This window comes from Sarcophilus harrisii, chromosome X (genome assembly GCF_902635505.1).
Source record: "Sarcophilus harrisii chromosome X, mSarHar1.11, whole genome shotgun sequence".
In the NCBI taxonomy this organism is placed as follows: domain Eukaryota; kingdom Metazoa; phylum Chordata; class Mammalia; order Dasyuromorphia; family Dasyuridae; genus Sarcophilus; species Sarcophilus harrisii.
In genome coordinates this window covers 50,106,487-50,125,043 of record NC_045432.1, presented here as the reverse complement: position 1 = coordinate 50,125,043, position 18,557 = coordinate 50,106,487, and the positions used below count along the sequence as shown (strand labels likewise).

Genomic DNA, 18,557 nt, shown 5'->3' with positions numbered 1-18,557 from the left:
GTAATAGTCTTTTTGGACGTTGTTCTTTTGGTTCCGCCTTCTTCTCTCTGTATCCGTTCACTCGCATCTTCCCATGTTTCTCCGGGTTCCTTGTTACTTATTTCTTAGCTATGCAATAGCATTCCGTTACCCTTGTAAACCCCAGCTTGTACAGCTCTGGGATACCCACTCTTTCTAATTTTCTACTACCACAGAAGGCTCATGTGAACATTTTGATAATCAGTGAGACCTTTCTATCTTTGATCCCCCTTTGGGTATATGTCCAGAAGTGTAATCTCCGTGCCAAAGGTCTTAATTACTTAATTACATAATGCTTAACTGTTTCCCAGAATGATTGTACGAATTCATAGTTCCATTAGCAGTATATTAGGGTACGTCTCCCCCCACGCTTGCTTCCATGTTGACTATTTTCTTTTTTTTATTGACAACTTTGCCGGTCTCGGGGGCTGTCCTCCAGGACATTTTGGGCTGTTAGGTGGCGCTGCAGTGGATAAAATAAATTCTGAGTTCAGATCTGACTCCAGACACTTACTGTGTGACCTTGGAAAAGTCACTTCACCTGTTTGCCTCAGTTTCCTCATCTGTAAAATGAGGCTAGAGAAGGAAATGACAAACCACGCCAATATCTTTGCCAAGAAAACCCCAAATGGAGTCACAGAGAGTTAGAAGCGACTGAAAAACAAAAATAAAATCTTCAAGGCTTAGCTCAACTGTTTCTTCTCTGTGCAACTCCCTCCAATACCCATCCTCAGCTGAATGTGCTCTCTCTTGCCATTTCTCCCATAAGATTTTCCCAGAGCACTCTTATCTGAATCTCTCCTTTGTCCCGTATACATTTATGTTTTGTATCTTTGCTTCTCCCCGCCCCATTGGTATGGAAGAAATTCCTTGATGATAGGAATGGGCTGATTTTTTATGTTTGCATCTCTAGCCACAGAGCCTTCTGTATACACAGGTTATGGATTCTTGGACTTGGGAGGCAGGCTGACTTGCGTTGTAATTTCATCATAGACACTAGCCAGGTAACCCTCAGCAAGTCACTCTCAATTAGCCTTAGTTTCCTCATCCATAAAATGGGGTAATAATAACTAATACTTGACAGGGGTTTTCTCTCAAATGAAATAATGAATGTGCTTTTCAGACCTTCAAGTGCTACGTGAATGCCAGCTTTTATTATTATCCTACAGGTTAATAGACCAGATTTGGAGGATAAATACAAGATCAAATTTCCTGCCTCGTATTCATGTCTTTCATTCGATCTGCTTACTGACCTTCCCCTGTGCATTTGGGTGTGGCCATCTCAGTCCAGTAACTTTATTGCTCTCTCTTTTATATCATCTTCTCTGTTGATATTCGTCTTTTGTCATAATTGGGCTGGTAGGTTTTTGTGAGCAGTTTTCCCCTCTCTGTCCTCGTTGCAGTTTAGCATATTCTCAATCAGATTTACAAGCCTTTGGGCAAATATATTTCTTACTAGCTCTCATTCATTTGATGCATTTCATCTCTGGCCAAGAGCCCATCATTCTTTTAACTGTTCCTGGTCCACTAAATCCCAATCCCATTTGTAAACACTCTTGTTAGCCAGCTATTTGTTCACTCCCTAAATATACCTTTCTGCTCAGAACTTCCTTCCTTCAGCTCTCGCTGTCAAGCTTTGTTGAAAACCAGCTGTAATCCTAAAATCATGTTTCTTGTCTAGAACTTCATAATTGCCTTTTTGGAGATCAAGATGCATTTTATGTACACTTACCTGTTGCTCCAGGTAGGAACTCATACTTAGCCCAGTCTTGTAGTTCGGGGCTTCTGAAACTTTTTCTACTCATGACCCCTTTTCACCTGAGAAATTTTGACATGACTCTGACTATATAGGTATATGAAATATAGAATTGGCTGATAATCATAATTTCGCAACCCACACACTGAGTTATGTGACCCCATCTGTGGTTGCGACCCACAGTTTGAGCTGAGTTGTAGACCTCCTTAAAGTTCCCTTTGCTAACTCAGCTTTATTGTTCTTGTTGCTGACTCTTGTGGTTGACCGTGGGGCCAAATTGGTAAAGTTTGTTTGACGGCGGAAATGAAGATCACTCATTGGGAGTTCCTGGATGACATTTTTCTCAGTAGGAGGTTTTTTTGGTCTTCCATGTAGGGAGAAGTATTGAAGACACAAGAAACAATTGACATTGTTGAAGAAAAGAGTGAGATAAAAGGCCATGAAAGAAATCTTACCCCAAACTTGGGGCCCACTTTGTGTGCCAAGAGCTAGCAAGAGGGGGCTTGCACTTCCCTTGAAGGTGATTTTCAGATGCATTTCCCCATTGCTACTGCTTCAGTTCTGGTTGAGGGACATCCTTGTCTTGCCATCTTTGTCTTCTCAAGGTTTGCTACCTGAATGTCACGTGTAAGCATCTCAAACTCAACATGTCTTTGAGAGAACTTGGTATTCCTACCAAATCCTCTTCTTAACTTTTCACTTCCTGCTGAAGGAGTCACTAGCCTTTCACTCATCCAGAGTCACCATTGTATTTTTTAAAGTTTTTTTTAATGCTTTATTGTTGGTTTTCTTAAAAACAAAAACCAAAAAACCATTGTCATACCTTCCCAACAACTCTTCCCCTCTCACCCGATAGAATTCTCGTCATAAAATGCAGTTATGACAAAACAAGCACAAAGCATTTGTCCTGCCCAACAACAAATGATGTGTTGCATACCTATACTCATTTCACTTTTCTGCTTAAAGTTAATTTCTCAGAATTGGTTGCTACTTTGATGAGAGTTCTCAGAATGATAGATGGAGTTGTTTTGCATTTGGGATCTCTAAGAGAAGACGGAGACCCTAGGATAATATTCTGAGGACACTAATGAGAAAGAGTCTCACTCTTGCCTTCTCCTTTCCGCTTTAAAGCTTATTCTAGTCTGCTGACCCCTTTCATAGATGTAAGAGACATCAATATATGAAATGTGGAACAAAATGCCCTGAGTGAATATATTTTTAATTGAGGTATTTGGGGTTCAATGACTTGCCCAGGGTCACAGAGCTAGTAAGCATAGAGTGTCTGAGACCAAATTTGAACCCAGGTCCTCCTTACGTCAGGGCTGGTGCTCTATCCACTACACTAACTACCTGCTCCCTTGAGTGATTGTTTACCTGTTATTGCATGTGTGTGTGTATGTGTATGTCTATGTACCGGGTGTTCCAAAATTCTTAGTATAGTTTTAAGCTATCGAGGCTTTAATAGTTTATGGAGTAATGTTTTTCAGAGCCTCAATAACAAACCCACATATCTATGAGCATAACCCCAGTAAATTTGTAAAGGGCCATTCCCTTCTTTTCCCTAATTTCATCAATCCAATTCAGTGCTCAAAGATCCCAAGGCACAAGATTCAAAAGAGAGAAAACCGATAATATCTTGACTTTCTGCAATAGTTATTGTTCTGGAACTGCTGGAAAGCAAGGAATACTGATGGAATGTAACTGATACACATCAGAGATGAATGATCTTTACTCTCCAAAAAACGATAACTGTGGAGTGTTTTCTTTCCTGCCAAACTTTGCCTCCTCCTCACATTAATTCTCCAGCTCTCTATTAGATATAAAGAATATTTTTCAGTGAATCTCATTTGGATCTATAAGTGTTGTATTGTGACTACCCTTTCCTTTTATTGAGTGTGAACATTTGTTGGCCACAAAATCATCACTCGTTTAGAATTCAGAGAGGCATTTGCTATTAAATGTAGGAAAAAACCGAGTAGAAAAATATTATCAATTTAAGAAAAAGTATATGCACCTAGAAAACAGCACCAATTTACTCCTTCCTTTGAGTTGCCCTAACTTAAAAGAAATTCTACCCACTTTAAGGCTGGCTGGGGAGGAGGTCCTTCCCCAGCTTTGTGTTGGTCACTGGGCTGCTTCCTTTCTCTCAGCAAGACATGTTGTGAAGCTGCCTCTTAAAGGCTACCTTTTGTTTACACTGAGAAGACTGGATTGCTGGATCAAGGTCAGGTTTCCCATGCTGCATCTCTGCCAGCTTAGAGCTTAGAATTAGAAAGCCTTGACCCAAAGAGCATTCTGAGATGAGCAAAAATATTCATTAAAGATAGTGGTCTATAATTTTCTTTTTCTGCTTTTTCTCTCCCTGGTATTGGTATCAGAGCCATATTTGTCTCAGAAGGAGTTTACTAAGATCCCTTTTGTCTCTATTTTTGCAAATAATGATATACTATAAGAGGTTAGTTGTTCTTTGAATATTGACTAGAATTTTCTTGTAAGTTTATCTGATCCCTGCAATTCCTCCCTCCCTCCATTCCTTCTTCCCTCCCCTCCTCTCTTGCTGAGGCAATTGAGATTCAGTGACTTGCCCAGGGTTACACAGCTAGGAATTGTTAAATGTCTGAGGCCAGATTTGAACTCAGGTCCTTCTGACTTCAGGGTTGGTGCTCTATCCACTGCGTTACTTAGCTGCCCCAATTCCTCTCTTTTAAGACTTAAAACTTTATCATTCATTCCATTTCTTTTTCTAAACTTTGAGAGGCTTAGATTTGCTACTTCTGATTTTTCAATTTTTAAAAAAATCATCTGCTTCATTTTTAGTGTTGTAGGCATGTAATAAGTTTTTTTGTTTTGTTTTGTTTTGTTTTTACCATTTTTTTTATAGTTTCTCAGTTTTATTTTTTATTTGGGTCATTTGATTTTCCTTTTTTTCTTTCGGGGATGGAATGAACTGATTTGTTTATTTTATTAGTCTTTTTTGAAAGATGAATTTTATCATTTTATTTTCAGTTTTGCTCTTTGCCTTTCAGAATTTCTATTGTGTTCCCTTGGAGGTCTATTTATTTCCTAATTATCCTCTTAACTTATCTTTTATTCCTCTTTTTTATCAATGAACATCTTTAGAGATGCAGATTTTCCCATAGGGATTAATTTGGCCACAGACTTCATGTTTTGGTATATTGCTTCATTATTTTGAGATAGTTATCTCATGGGTTGAAGTAAAACTATGAATGAATGAAAATACTCATTTATAAAGATCATTCAAGATTTTTGGAAGATACTGCAGCAGAAATAATTCAAGTCTCTTAACTTTTTTGAATTACATTGTCAAAGGCAAATATCAGCCTTTTCAAAGAATGAATTTTAACTGACTTCAAAATGCCACTTGGGACTCCCTTTAGAGACGAGACTGTTGAATCAAGAGAAAACAGAATAAAAGGCACCATTATCAAGACATTAATCTGGGATAGTCACTAAATGCAGAACAAAGATCAGGGAGAGGAAGGTTACTGGAATCCTCATGGAGCATGTAGTCTGACTCAGTGCCCTATTGACTTTTTTATAAAATTTTTGATGACTCTACATTGCACTGGCCATAGGGGGAGTGGTTATTGATTTTTGCCAAAGGTTTTGTTCTTTCTTTAGAGAAATGAAGTTCATCTTATTATCCAGGGTTCCTGGGAGCCACAGCCCAGTAGAATGTATGTTTTCTGAATTCAAGACCCAGTTAACTTTTATCTCTACCCCTGTTACCTCCCACAGTGTGTTTGCAGAACAGAAACTTAGTGATACTTTTTTCTTTATGAGTGAGGAGACTGGGGACATTGGTGATTCTGCCCATTTCTATAGCCCCAAACCAGGCTCGAGGAACCCCTTCTGGCATTGCGGGGATTACTTTTCAGACCGTGCTTGGTTGGGTCAATGAGGCAATCGAAAGGAAGCATGGTGCAATGGAAAGAATGCCAGGCATTGAGTCTCTGCTCCCACTTTTCCTTACTGTGTGACCCTGGACAAGTCAACTAAGATCTCTAAGCCTTGGTTTTCTCATTAGTACAATGGGAACAAGAATATTTGCAGTACTTAGCTCTCAGGCCAAAATAAGACTATTACTGAAGACTGTGGTGGTAGGACGAGGGGGCAATGTGTTCACATATGTATAAAAGTGGGGAGTAGGAGCATGTTCTATAGCTGTACATGAAATCCGAAAGTGTTTGTCTTGAAGAACGGGAATAGACATGCGTGATAGCATGGATAAAGCATTTGCCTTGGATTTAGGGAGACATGACTGACGTATTTGCTGGGCTATTGTTTAGTTGTTTCAGTCGTGTCCAACTCTTCGTGACCCCATTTGAGGTTTTTTTTTGGTAGAGATACTGGAATGGTTTGCTGTTTCCTTCTCTGGCTCATTTTACATATGAGGAAACTGAGGCAAACTGGGTTCAGTGACTTGCTCAGGGTCACACAGCTGATCACTGTTTGAGGCTATATTTGAATTTAGGAAGATGCGTCTTTCTGACTCTAGGCCTGATACTCTATCCACTGCACCACATAGCTTGCCCACTAGCTGGGTAACCTTGGGCAATCATTTAACCTTTCGGTGCTAAGGTATGGACGAGTTGCCGGCCTGCCTCGGTGGAGGACAGTTCTACATCAGAGTTCACCGGGCTGAAGAAATCCTAAGTCCCTTAAAAGAAAGAGAACTTACTTCACAGGACTGTTGTGGAGCATCAGTGAGATATTTTTAGAGTCTGCTAAGATAATACTCAGTCTTTCCTTCAGACAGGTACTGCTTATTCTTTCTGGATTGTTCATGCTGCTTTATTCATTCCTGGGCCTTTTAGTGTTTTTAAGATAAATGAGTAGAATCTCTTGTAAGATGAGGTTGAGGTCTGGCACCAAATGTTGGGCTTTGGCACCAAATGAGGGGTTTATTCAAGTGACTAATTCACAAGGGCCTGCCCTTGCCAAAAGGTATCTCTGTTCATGAGAAGAGGTTATGGACAAAAAGAAGAGTCAAAATAGATACCAGAAGTGGTCAATCTGAAATAAATTTGGGAGAACAGATAGTGAAAGGGGTTTTAACAATAGAAAATGGAAAAGACAAGTTCTCGAGTGGAACTCACAATTAACTAGGAGAAAGGGCATACTCTATGTGGTGGGAGCAAGCCATTGACCTGCAGGCTAAATATTAAAAGGGTTTTAGCCCCCTAAAAGAGGTAGGTAGCTATGACAAAGAGAGACACCATGAGGCATGGGGAAGGGTCTGGGAAGAAAGACGCCACAAGGCAGAACACAGTGGTGGGCTAACCCAAAGGGGATTCAGCAAAGATGGTGTTGGCCTTGGGCCCGTTTATGAGGGAAATGTGATCTCGGGCATTTGACATCATACTTGGCTTTCTGATTGGATATAGTAAGGTGGGGATACCCAAGACCCTCCACAGGGGGTGGGACTGTAAGGCTGAGCTAATCTCCATCAGTGCCATCAGGAAGTAATCTTATCAGTACTTCAGGTTTTCTCTGCCATCCCCATCTAGTTACCCAGGACTGCATTATCAAACATTGTAATATAATCACGCAACTGTAATTTTTGTCCTTAATATGAACTATGATGTTTGTCAGTTTTCCTAGTGTTGAATTCTCTCAGCATTCTTGCTCTTTTCCTAAGATTGAACAAAATATCCCAACTTGGTGAAAACTTGAGAAGAATCATTTCCTTATTAAAACCAAGACTTCTTAAAGCTCTTTTGTAAATGGAAAACCAGGATCCTCCTTCTTCTCTGGAGCTCCATTTTAGTGTCTTGTATATGGGGTTGTTGTGGGAAGGCATCGGGTTCTAGTTAGCTCAGTCCCCTGTTCTGCCCTGGTAAATAAATGGAGGCCCGAAGGGGGAAAGACGAGCTGGGACTGGATCCCCACAGGCCTTATGCCTCTCAGGCCAAGGCTTTTCCTGCCATGTACACGTACCACATTTGGCCAGTGCTTGGGCCAAACAACTGTCTGGTCTCTGGAGGAGAAGGGCTTTACTATTTGAATCGCAACCATTTGGACAGCATTTGGAAGGAAACAGCCGCAGGAGCTGCTGTCCTCAGCCCGATACTTACCCTGAGCTCAGTTTCTTGCCTGCTGCTCTGACTGAGGCTGTTTTCTTGGCCACCTGCCTAGATCGCTGCTGTCTAGCTAGGGGGAAAGCCCCTCCCCCTCCACTAGGTCCCAGGTCCCAGAGCACCCTCTGGCCAGCCACTTGCAGTTCCTTTCCCACCTTTTCCCCTGCCCTCCCCCAAGCAAACCAGTATAACATATGTTTATTTTCCAAAGTAAAGCAAATTAAGATGTATTTGGAGAATCTTGGAGGACTCCTTGAGATAATCAGAAACGCCCTGGAATGCTGAAAAAACTGGAATCAAGAACAACTGGCATAGAACTGAATGTTTTGCCCTCTGGATTATATTGGGATTTTTTGTTTGTTTTCAGGACAGGTCTAAGCCCTTCTAATGCTTTTGTTTTTTTTTAAAGCAGTTTCCATATTTACATATACATACCCCCCACCCTCCTGTACTCTCTTATACTCCCCCAAATCTATCCAAAAAGGAAGTGTGGGGAGGTGAAAGAAGGGAATATAGGTGATATGGTTCTGACAAGTTTGCTTGTCAGACAAGGTAGCTGCAAGCTGGGCAGGTTTCTCTTTAGGTAGTCTGCGGAGCTTTAGAAATCAGTAGACCTCTGGTTAATCTGCATTGTAAAGGGAGCTGGGCCCCATGTAAATGTAAAAGGATTATACCAGAAATTAGGATGGGCAACATGTGGTGATGCATAATCCTCTAGAAACTAGCCCAGATTTGTATTATAGGCAAGCTTTATAAATTTGACTTGATCCTGCAGAAACAAAATACCTCCATCTGTGTCCTATTGAAATGCAGAAAAATCACTGGGAGCTCCCCATTCCCAAGTCTTGAAATTCCATTAGGAAAGTCTTCTGACTCATGCTCATGGACTATTGGGAAAATGTAGGGCCCTTCTCCTTCCAATCCTGTGAGGCAGAGAACTACAAGAGTTTTCCCCAAAGACATAACCAGAGCTGCGATAACTGTGGTAATGATGTCACGTTCCTTGTGTCAAAGAAAGTACTCGGAATTCTCTACCATGATTCTCTGTAGCCTCAGAAGCTCAACGCTGTTGCCGAAGACTGCGGAGGGATGCCCAGGGTATGTGGAGGAAGGTAGACAAACACACCGACTGTATCTGAGTGCTTTGTCTTCAGGATTGGTGCAGAAAGGGAGAGATGGGGAATTGGGTCACCCCAGTAAAATAGACAGCTCGAATTTTTCAAAGGATGGAACAAAAGGGTGTAGGTAACTTGTATAACTAGAAGCTAGCCTAGAATTCCTGCTTCTTGGTGTGAAGATCTCTCTGCGAAAATGGTTCACCTTTCCCACTGTGCAATGTCTGCCATTCTTTTCTCAACCCCCTGGACCTGTACTGTGTTGTCGACAGTAGTCTCCGAATTGACCGTGCTCCCATGGGCACTCATCTCCCCCTCTTTACGCCAAGTGTGGATGTGGCCCGACCCAAGTGTGTGGTGGCAAAGGGTCGGTTATTTCTGCTAAGAATCTAAGGCCGGGACTTGGAGCTCACCTCTAAGCTCCTCCCACATGTGGGCGAGGAAGAGTGGCTAGCAGGGAGACTCTACTGTGTGGAAAAGGAATAGAGTAGGAGCTTATGGTGAGTCTTCTTCCCCTTCCCCTTCTTGGCCTGAGCTGAAATGGCAGATACCAGGGTGTTGATGGCACTGTGGGAGGAGGAGGGGGTCTGGCTCTGGCTCTGACTTTTGTGTTTCAGAGAAAAGTCTGACCTCTGTTGGGGGGGGGGGGAAAGGATTAAAATTTGAAATAACACAACCTAAACAATGAGAATGAGGGACAGTTCTTCTCTAAGGGAGAGATCAGTAAGGAAAACAAGTTACAGGTCTAATGCAAATGAAGCTTTAATAGAAATTTTATTTAACTTTTTTTTTAAATAATCCAATGCACCGGCACTATAATTAATCCCTCTAGGAGAGAAACCAATGCACTAGCTTAGCCAATATTATTTATACAGAGACGCTGTGTGGAAAAAATCACCAAACTACATTGAAAATGTTTTTACACAGAGTATCACTGTATTCAGAATCAAACGAAAACAAAATGTGTAACTGGGCAACACACTGGAAACACAAAGCTGAAAAGAAAGACCCCAAACCAAGCAGAATACGAACAATTCTATCCATAGGAAACAAAAGAAATCCGACTGGCAGAACTACACGACACTGTAGTCATTGCTTGGCATTATAACGGTTACCCTGGCCTGTACAAAATGGCGCAACTTACTGAAAATTTTACAAGAATCACATGCTTGGTAAGAACAAAGACACCTTGTGGATTGCTGTAAGGAGAGCTGCACAAAACAGAAGGCAAATTGGCTTCAGTTGAAATGAGATTTCAAGCTCAAAGGGAACTTCTGAAATGATCCTCTAATTTGAATGGTTACCCGGGGTGACATCGTGGAAATGGATCTTACTTTGGTCTGAAGACCCTTGAGACTTCATGAGGCTTTGCTTTGAGTAACCAGGCCAGGAGACAAACAACACTCAGGGTATAGATTAGAGATGGTATAGTGGACGCTGGTCAATCCCAGTTCCGACATCGTGACGTTAAATGATACACCTTTCCACAGCCTGGGGTCCCTTGGCATGCTCTAATTGTGTCCCCCGCATTCTAGTTTTCCACTTTCCTGGAAACTTTGTATGGAGTAATGACATTTCTCCCACAAAGGCCAGTGCCATCCCCAGGGGACAGAAAGACTTGCACGATCAGGCAAAGGCGCCCAAAGGAAAACGGCTTTCGTTTCTGGTTCTGGCCCTTCTGTGGTGATATGTCCATAGCCTTCTAAGAAATGGGTTTGGGGAAAGAGAAAGTTCTATTAAAGCAACACATCCAGCCTGACAATAGCATAGAAATAGCAAGCCGAACACAAGTTGTTGTTTGCTATACCACGGGAGCGATTCCCCGGCATTGCATTTGTTTGTGAGGGTCCTCGCCTCATAGGGATGGGGAAAGATACTTTTCCATTTGCATCCCTGGAGCTGGATGCGTACTTTCAGTGGCACTCGATCATCTGAATAAAAGCCTGGTTCCCGAAATGCGCTAAGAAGTGAGAACAAGAGAACACTGACAGCGCCCTGTCGTCATTCTAGCACAATGAAATTAGCCTTCTGCTCCTTATACACAGGCTAGTGCTGACATTAGCAAATACTCCGAGTGCGAGAGACTTACAAATGAAACATCCAGATTGAGAAGCCAGGCAGGACAGAGCCCCCACAGTCTCCGGGGCTTATGCAACTCTGAATCAAATGTCTCGGTGATGAGAAAATAGCTCGTAGTAGAGTTTGTAGAACAGCATTAGCACATAAAGTATGTTAGGAAAACATACAGTCCGAAACAATTTCTAACTATCCTTCCCTCCAATGGGGGAACACCTAGGCGTGGAAGGGCATAGCCAAAAGGGCCCAGATGTCCTCCAGGAGGGAACGCTGGAACTTGATCAGTGTCTGTATTTCACTGATAGGCAGCAGCAGCAGCCAGTCTCACGTAGCTTCACCGAGTACCCTAGATGACATCCTTGCGTAAAGGAATTAAGGGCTAGGGGAATTTTTTTCTTATAACTAAAATACTCCTCTACCCAACAAGCAAAAAACAATAACAGCAGCAACGGCAACAACAAAACGGCAGATTTCCTGAATGGAATTTTACCATTCAGATTCAGGTCGGTTAAGGGAAACATCGAAACAAATTGGCTACTGCTGGACTTCACACTCAAGCTCAGCGACAAATCCCGCCTTCTTGGCCAGCAGCTACGTCACTCACTCCATATTAAAGTCACAATGGGAAGACAGTGTGCCACGGAGCTCAAAATGGGACGGATGAATGCAATGAAGTTGCATTTATGCTGTGATATGATGCAATTTTTAGGGAGCTGTGACCGGCATGTTTGAAATCAGGACACATCTACTTCTCATTCTCCCGTTACCCTTAGAAGCATGAACAAATACAACTCACAAACTCACATTTACCTAGGCATTTGTCCAAAAAGAAAAAAGAAAGCGACAGTTCTTCCGAGATATATCATCAGACACCGGGGAAATGTCACTAAACAGCCCGTGTTTGCCAAATGAAGGGGTTTCTCAAACCTTTGATCTCAGGGACGGTATCTCTGCCAAATTCATTTGTGACATATTCATATTATCTGAGGAGGATGCTAAATCAAACAGTCTGTAAAAGTCCTAATCCAATGAACACTATCAGGAATCAAAGCAACAAATGCAGAATCCAAAAAAAAAAAAAAAAATGTGAAGGATTTGAGCTGAAAGATTTCTCTTTTGGAAATATCCAGAGGGACGGGCTTTTCTGGGAAGGAAAGGAGCTTCAAAAAAGACTCTGGGGTTTGGATCTTTAGAAAGAATTGCACTTGTAAGATTTATAGGTGAAGAGCAAGATTAAAGACTCTCGTTTTGATACTGTCTCTCTCTGAAACACAAAAGATGGACTTGATGACCTTAGACACTTGTAGCTTGCTGTGTCTATGCGAGCCAATCCATCTACTGCTGAGGGACTGATTTCATCTGCAAGATATTATGCCAAAGACTTAAATCCAGGCACTGAAATACTCCATTAAGAAAAAAGAGCTGGAGAAGAATCTTTAGGAAACAGAGGACCCCAAAGTTTTGGTTTCTCACCATCCCCAGAATTAATCGCTGACGGTGAGCTCTCCTCAAGGGCAGAGGACTTAGTGCACATATGTTGCGGCCTTGTAATCACCAGGACCCTGTATGTGTTGGAAAACTACTAACTGACTGAATGACAGGTCAGAATGAAGAAGAGGATCACTCTCGATCAGTGTTTAATATTATAGCACAAAGTCTTAAGTTCTTTTGATGTTAGCTAGAAGAACAAATTACTTCTTAGCACAGCTTGCGAATATGGTTAATTTAATTGCTTATAGGAAAGATTGGACTTGAAGGTGTAGGCTAGGCAGTACATATTTCTCAGCTTTTGCAATTTGAATACAGAAATTGAATTTCCAAATCAGGAAAGTAAAAGCAAAATTAAAAAAACAAAAGGTTCTGGGGTGACCAAATTTCCACATTAAGAGGAACAACATTAATGAATATTAGCTTCTGCTACAATGTCTAGTTAGAAATGATACTCTAGATGTTTTTTTTTTTTTAAAAAAAAACAACAAAAAATCTAAACAGAAGATACTCCCCACTCATCTCCCCTGACCCTGTTTTGATTCTGACTGTGAGGTGACTTTCGAGCTTGACTCAGTCTACTTTGTTTGCTAATGGAGGCTTTCTTCCATCTTGCCATACCCTCTTTCCTTCTAGGGCCCAGATATCTTGTGTTTTGTCCACCCCACTGAAGCAGAAAGCGTAAAATACTCCCAAAGTTATGAAAATATAGAAAAAGTGAGTCATCTATAAGGTAAACCATCAACAACTTCAGCTGACCTCTGGCCCTCTTAAAACCAGTCTTCCAATAGGGAGCTGGATCCATACGCACATGTGGGAGAGTCACCGGCCTTGCTGCTTGAGTTTGGGTGCGCTATTTGGAAGTTACAGAAAAATCATCGGGCTGGGAGAGAAGGAAGAATAATGTCAGCTTAGCTTGTTTCAGTGTTTTACTAGACCATTACTTGACAGGAACTTGCTTCTCTGGCAGGCCCTCGGGTGACCCTGGCATGGTGGAAAGGGATCCAGTTGACCGATTACTGAAAGAGGTGATCGGATTTGTTCATTGGATGATGTGTTTCCTTGGCGGGCAAGAAGTGGGATTTCTCCTATCCCGTCAGCCCAGTGGTTTAATTGAATGAAAAACCAAATCGGTAGGGAGTCTGAGATTCTTAATAAGGCACCAATTCTGGGGACGTTATTCCCCCTTCCATCCTACCCACTCCAGCTTACCACAGATTGTTGAGGAAAGAATACAAGACCTGGTGGATGACGAGAAATAGGATCTATATGAAAGGGCTCCTAAGTGGAAAACTTTCATTAGCCGCTTTTCATAAGGAGTCACGCTAGCTCGCTTGTACTTCAGGGTCTTCCTTCCTTCCGTCTTTTAGAGAGGGCTGGGGTTTTTAAAGGCCTCTTGATTGTACCACCCATGTCCCCTACCTTCCAGGTCCCACCTTAAGGTCAAGGAAAAATTCAAAAGCTAACTTTTCCACCAAGGCTGGGGGGTAAGGTACCGTGTACTATTTACTAGCCAACATGCATTTGGCAGCTTAAATGAATTTTAGCAAATATTTGCTTTTCTACACTACACAGATGATAAAATGGAACAATCTCCAGTCTCTTACAAGAATGATTATTTATAATGATTCTAAAAATGCAGTTCAGCATCCCCTGACTTTGCATGGGCCTAGTAGGAAGGTTTCGATTATCCCTGCTTGTCAGGATCCCAATGGGGCAAATACTGCAGTCTGGCTCACAAAGGTTCCCCCCACCCCTGCCCATCCCTATAACTGCAATCTGGCTCAGAAAGATACCCTCCCTCCCCCCTCCCCCCCAATCTGGCTCAGAAGGGTTATCTCCCCTTCCCCCCAACTGCAATCTGGCTCAGAGGGTTCCCCCCACCCCGTTCCCCTCATATACACAAAATGCAATCTTCGGTTACTTGTCTGATTACGGAGAAAAACGTGATGGTATTTGAAGAGGGCCTCCACTTTCATGAGGTGGAAAACGGAAAGGGAGGTGGACAGCTCTCTCTCTCTTTACCCTAAAATAGTAGATGTTCTAACTAATATCTGATGCTAGCTGATCTACTCACCTATCTGGTTTGGGATGTCAAATATGCAGATATTGTTTCTATCACTAATCCCAATGAAAATGATTTGATTTGAATTATGCAAATAAGGCTGTGTTAGGTAGTAGCAGTTGAAGTGCAAAAAGAAACAAACAAAAAATATCTATCCTTCAGCCAGTTGTTTGGGTTGCCTTCCATCAAGCAACTGGCTTAACTTCATTATAATTCAAAGCAAGGTGTGTGTGTGTGTGTGTGTGTGTGTGTGTGTGTGCGCGCGCGCGCGCGTGCGTGGTTATAAATGGTATTGACCCAGTGTTTCAATAAAAGGGCCATCAAATGCCAGCTCCTTCACCCAGAAACACAGAGGCAGGAGGGACCCAAGCGAGAGTACCACTTGATCTAACTCCCTTTGTTGTTTCACAGATGATAAAAGGGACCCTAAGAGGGCAAATGACTGATTTGGAGGTCATGTAGTCCCCTTGTCTGTCAAGAAGTTGGTTATTTGGTACCTAGGATTCTGGGAACTCCATTCATGATTGAAAAATTGCTTTCCAAAACCACCTCCAGAAGGAGAATCTTAATAAAACATCAGAAATTTGTGGCAGGAAAGATGATAAAAAAATCTTTTCAAAACAACTAAGATGACATGAATGAATGGAATATATATGGTTCGGTGGTAGAATGTCCCAAAATATGATCAAAACACAATTTCACTAAAAGCTCTAATTTATCTACTTACTGACTGCAGATGTGTATCATTCTACTCTGATGGGAAAAAAGGAGACCTTAAGCTTGAATCTTTTCCCACTAGCAACAGCTCATCTACCTTTGCAATGGTGTTACCCGATCAGAAAAAAAAAAAAATACCAGTTTTCTCAATCAAATTGTTCAATGATTAGCGGTCTACAGGCTGGCTAGCCACATACTTAATGGCAAAATTCTATCCTTAGTATCACACTACTAAATAATTTTCAAAATAATCCTCCCTACCACAGTGAGACGGGAAAAAGACAACACCACGAACAAACAATAAAAATGATACCCAAGCCAAAGCCGAACAGAAACTTTTCACACTGCCACAAGTGGTATTTTGGATTATCAAAGAGGGTATTGCATTCTGGCTGGGCGGTACCCATAGAGAAGAGGGTTGGGGCTTCTCTGTCTTAGCATTGATGGAACCTAGGAAGTACTTGGCTTTCCTAAATGCCTGTCAGTTGCAGCAGATTCCATGATGCTGCTCTCATGACAGTCCCTCGTTGTTAAATAAGTGACGGCTAAGGAGTTACGCCTCCTCTCCGTCATCACCAGAAGGGACCTCCGCCTCTATTCTGTCCTGAGCATTAGAGCTGTGGAAATGTGCTGAACACGTCAACACGGCCAACCCTAGAATGCTTCCATACCTAAGACACATTACAGACAACTCTATGTTGCAAACGATAAACCGGTACGAATCCTTAACAACAAAATCAAAAGCGTCATCCCCTCAGATGGTACACCCTCCATGTTTTGTTGATCCTTAAGCTGTTTTTGACACAGGACCGGTCAGGTATGATCTGGCTGCTAAGCCTAAACTCGTCTGTCAGACTTTCAGATTCTGCTGCTGCTGCTGTTGGCAGACCCTGGAAATTTAGCCACTGGAGGTGGCAAAATCAGGTAGGAGATTTCTTTGCCTCCTACCTATTGTACGTCAAGGAGAGATGAAAATATCCTGGAATCCGAGATGAATCTTCCTTCTACAACTGCCAAGGGGAAGCTAATATGTAAGTTTCCTTGAGAAACTGCCCTGGCACTCTGTGGTGGTATTTGTGGAGATGAAGTTTTGAGAAGTCTCCATTCAGGAGTTCACAGTAGTCTTGGATTACAGCTGTCTGGCTCGATTGTCCGAGTCTAGACAATGACCTTGCATTACACAGGGCTGGCGGGTGGAAAACTTGAATTCCCCCAAGACCAGCAAGTTGGTTTTCTTACGATGCAGATGCCCATGCGTCCCTACCTCCAGAAAAATACCATTCTGAATGAGCCTTCCCTAATTCCTCTCAGCCCCAATCTGCAAGATCAGATTGAAAATCAATCACATTTTAAAAAATCTGGCTGTAACTTAGTGAACAGCAGATTAAAGACTAGTCTGGGTTTTGCCTTAAGAGGCAGATATGATGAGCTAAAGTTTGGATGATGTCTCATAGGTGTATGATGAGATGGAGAGTATAATTTTCCACTGTGGTATTTTTGGACGTAAATTCAATTTTAAGCATGGTAAAAGGTGTGGATGGTGAGTTGGAACTAATGGGGAAACATGGCCAAACTGAGTGACATGTTTGGTGATGAGATCTTCAGGATTTTTAAAAATGTATTACCATACAACCTATGTTTTTTTCCTTCAAAGTAAAAACAGTTCCACGAATATTCAGATCACTGGCAATTTTCTTTGGGATTTCCTATCAATTGTTTCATGATGGTGTATAGGCTTGAATGGATTTGACCCCAATTGATTGTTTGGCTAATCAGCAAAAATACCCATATGACAATGGGGACTTTGGAGAGCTGACAGGGCCAAGTACAGAATGCATACAGTAGGTCATCCAAGTACAGTATTACTCCTAGGTAGTGAAAACTTGGACTTTGTCATCTATTTTGTGAAAGAGTACCAACCTGCCAACAGAATATGAGGAATGGCTCTAAAGCAGGAATTATCAGGGTTAATTACTGGGTCAAGGGCCCTCCAGATGGCTCCCATCTGAAGTAGCCATGTCTATAGTGTAATATTAGATTTTGCAACTCCTACTGAAGTGTGTGTGTGTGTGTGTGATACACACACACACATACATACATACATATGTATTCAAGGAGAGCCTTTCTCCAAGGGAAGTCTAGAGAAAGATTAAAACGTGTGTCAAGTCCCAGAATGGAAAGGGAATGTGCCAGTAGACTGCCCAAACCACTCAAAACAAATGTCACCCTCTTTCCCATCCTATCTTTTTTTTGTAAAAATTGTTATTCTTTACTATTACAATCTGACAGCAGAGATTAGGACAGGTGACAAAAACAAAAAAAACAATGGGACAAAGCCTCTAATAGCATGCTGGTTAGCATCTTTAGAGTAGCCTTGCTGTGTTGCTTTGTTTTCTAACACTGGTGGTTCTCAGATATTATTGGGACATCTCCCCAGGAAGTTTCACAATGAAAATTGTCACTGAAGATCAAGTGTATGGAAAACACAAAACTTCAGCCATGAATCCTGACTAGGAATGAAGCAGTGAAAGGCTTTTTTTTTTCTTTTTTTTTCTGGCTCATATGAGTTTAGATTTGGGGGACAGCTATATGATTTATAAAATTTTAATCTCTGCAGGTTCTCTGTGTCTAAAATTCTCTTCTTATAAATCGGTAAGACATTTATGCTTTATTTCTCAGGAATCCGTCATCTTCACAAAGTGCTTTCTTTCCATTTTTAGTTTTAGGCAGTGTGGACATGAAGCAAGACTGCAGGGAATGTAGTATTTTGTAAAGCATAGAAGGGATTCATGGTTGGAAAGATGGAGCTAAAATGACCTGAAATAGCTAGGTGATTAAACGTGTACTATTCTGGAGGTGTAATGTCCACTTACACTGACTGATTCCTGCTTCCCACAGATATCAAAAGAGGCATAAAATGAACACACAAACCAAAAAATGTTTCCCAAATAAGTGGAGTTCCACCAGTGATCATCAGTATGCTGGTAGAGGTAGAACTATGGGATGATGAAGATGACGGTCGTTAGGACATTAGGACAGGCTGGCCTCTAGGCGAAGCCAGTACAGTCCTTGGCGGATGTAACGAACCAGGTTGGTCATTGTGCTGTGTTGAGTCAAAGGCCCCATCAGTGAATCTAAATCTGCAAAGAATTCTGGAGACAAGAAGACAGGTTAGTTAAGATCACTCGTTGGCATTGAAAACATTTTGCTCTGCAAAGATG

General features: G+C 41.8%; 1 protein-coding gene across 6 annotated transcripts in view; it reads right to left on the bottom strand.

Moving 5' to 3' along the window:
• Positions 1–9,904: 9,904 nt before the first annotated feature.
• AFF2 (AF4/FMR2 family member 2) overlaps positions 9,905–18,557 on the bottom strand; it is a 559,096-nt gene continuing 550,443 nt past the window's right edge. For all 6 annotated transcript variants that reach the window (XM_031945005.1, XM_031945002.1, XM_023506974.2 and 3 more), the window contains one exon: positions 9,905–18,488. In XM_031945005.1, coding sequence (XP_031800865.1) covers positions 18,367–18,488 — 122 coding nt within the window. In that variant the 3' untranslated portion in view covers positions 9,905–18,366. The remainder of the gene's footprint in view (positions 18,489–18,557) is intronic.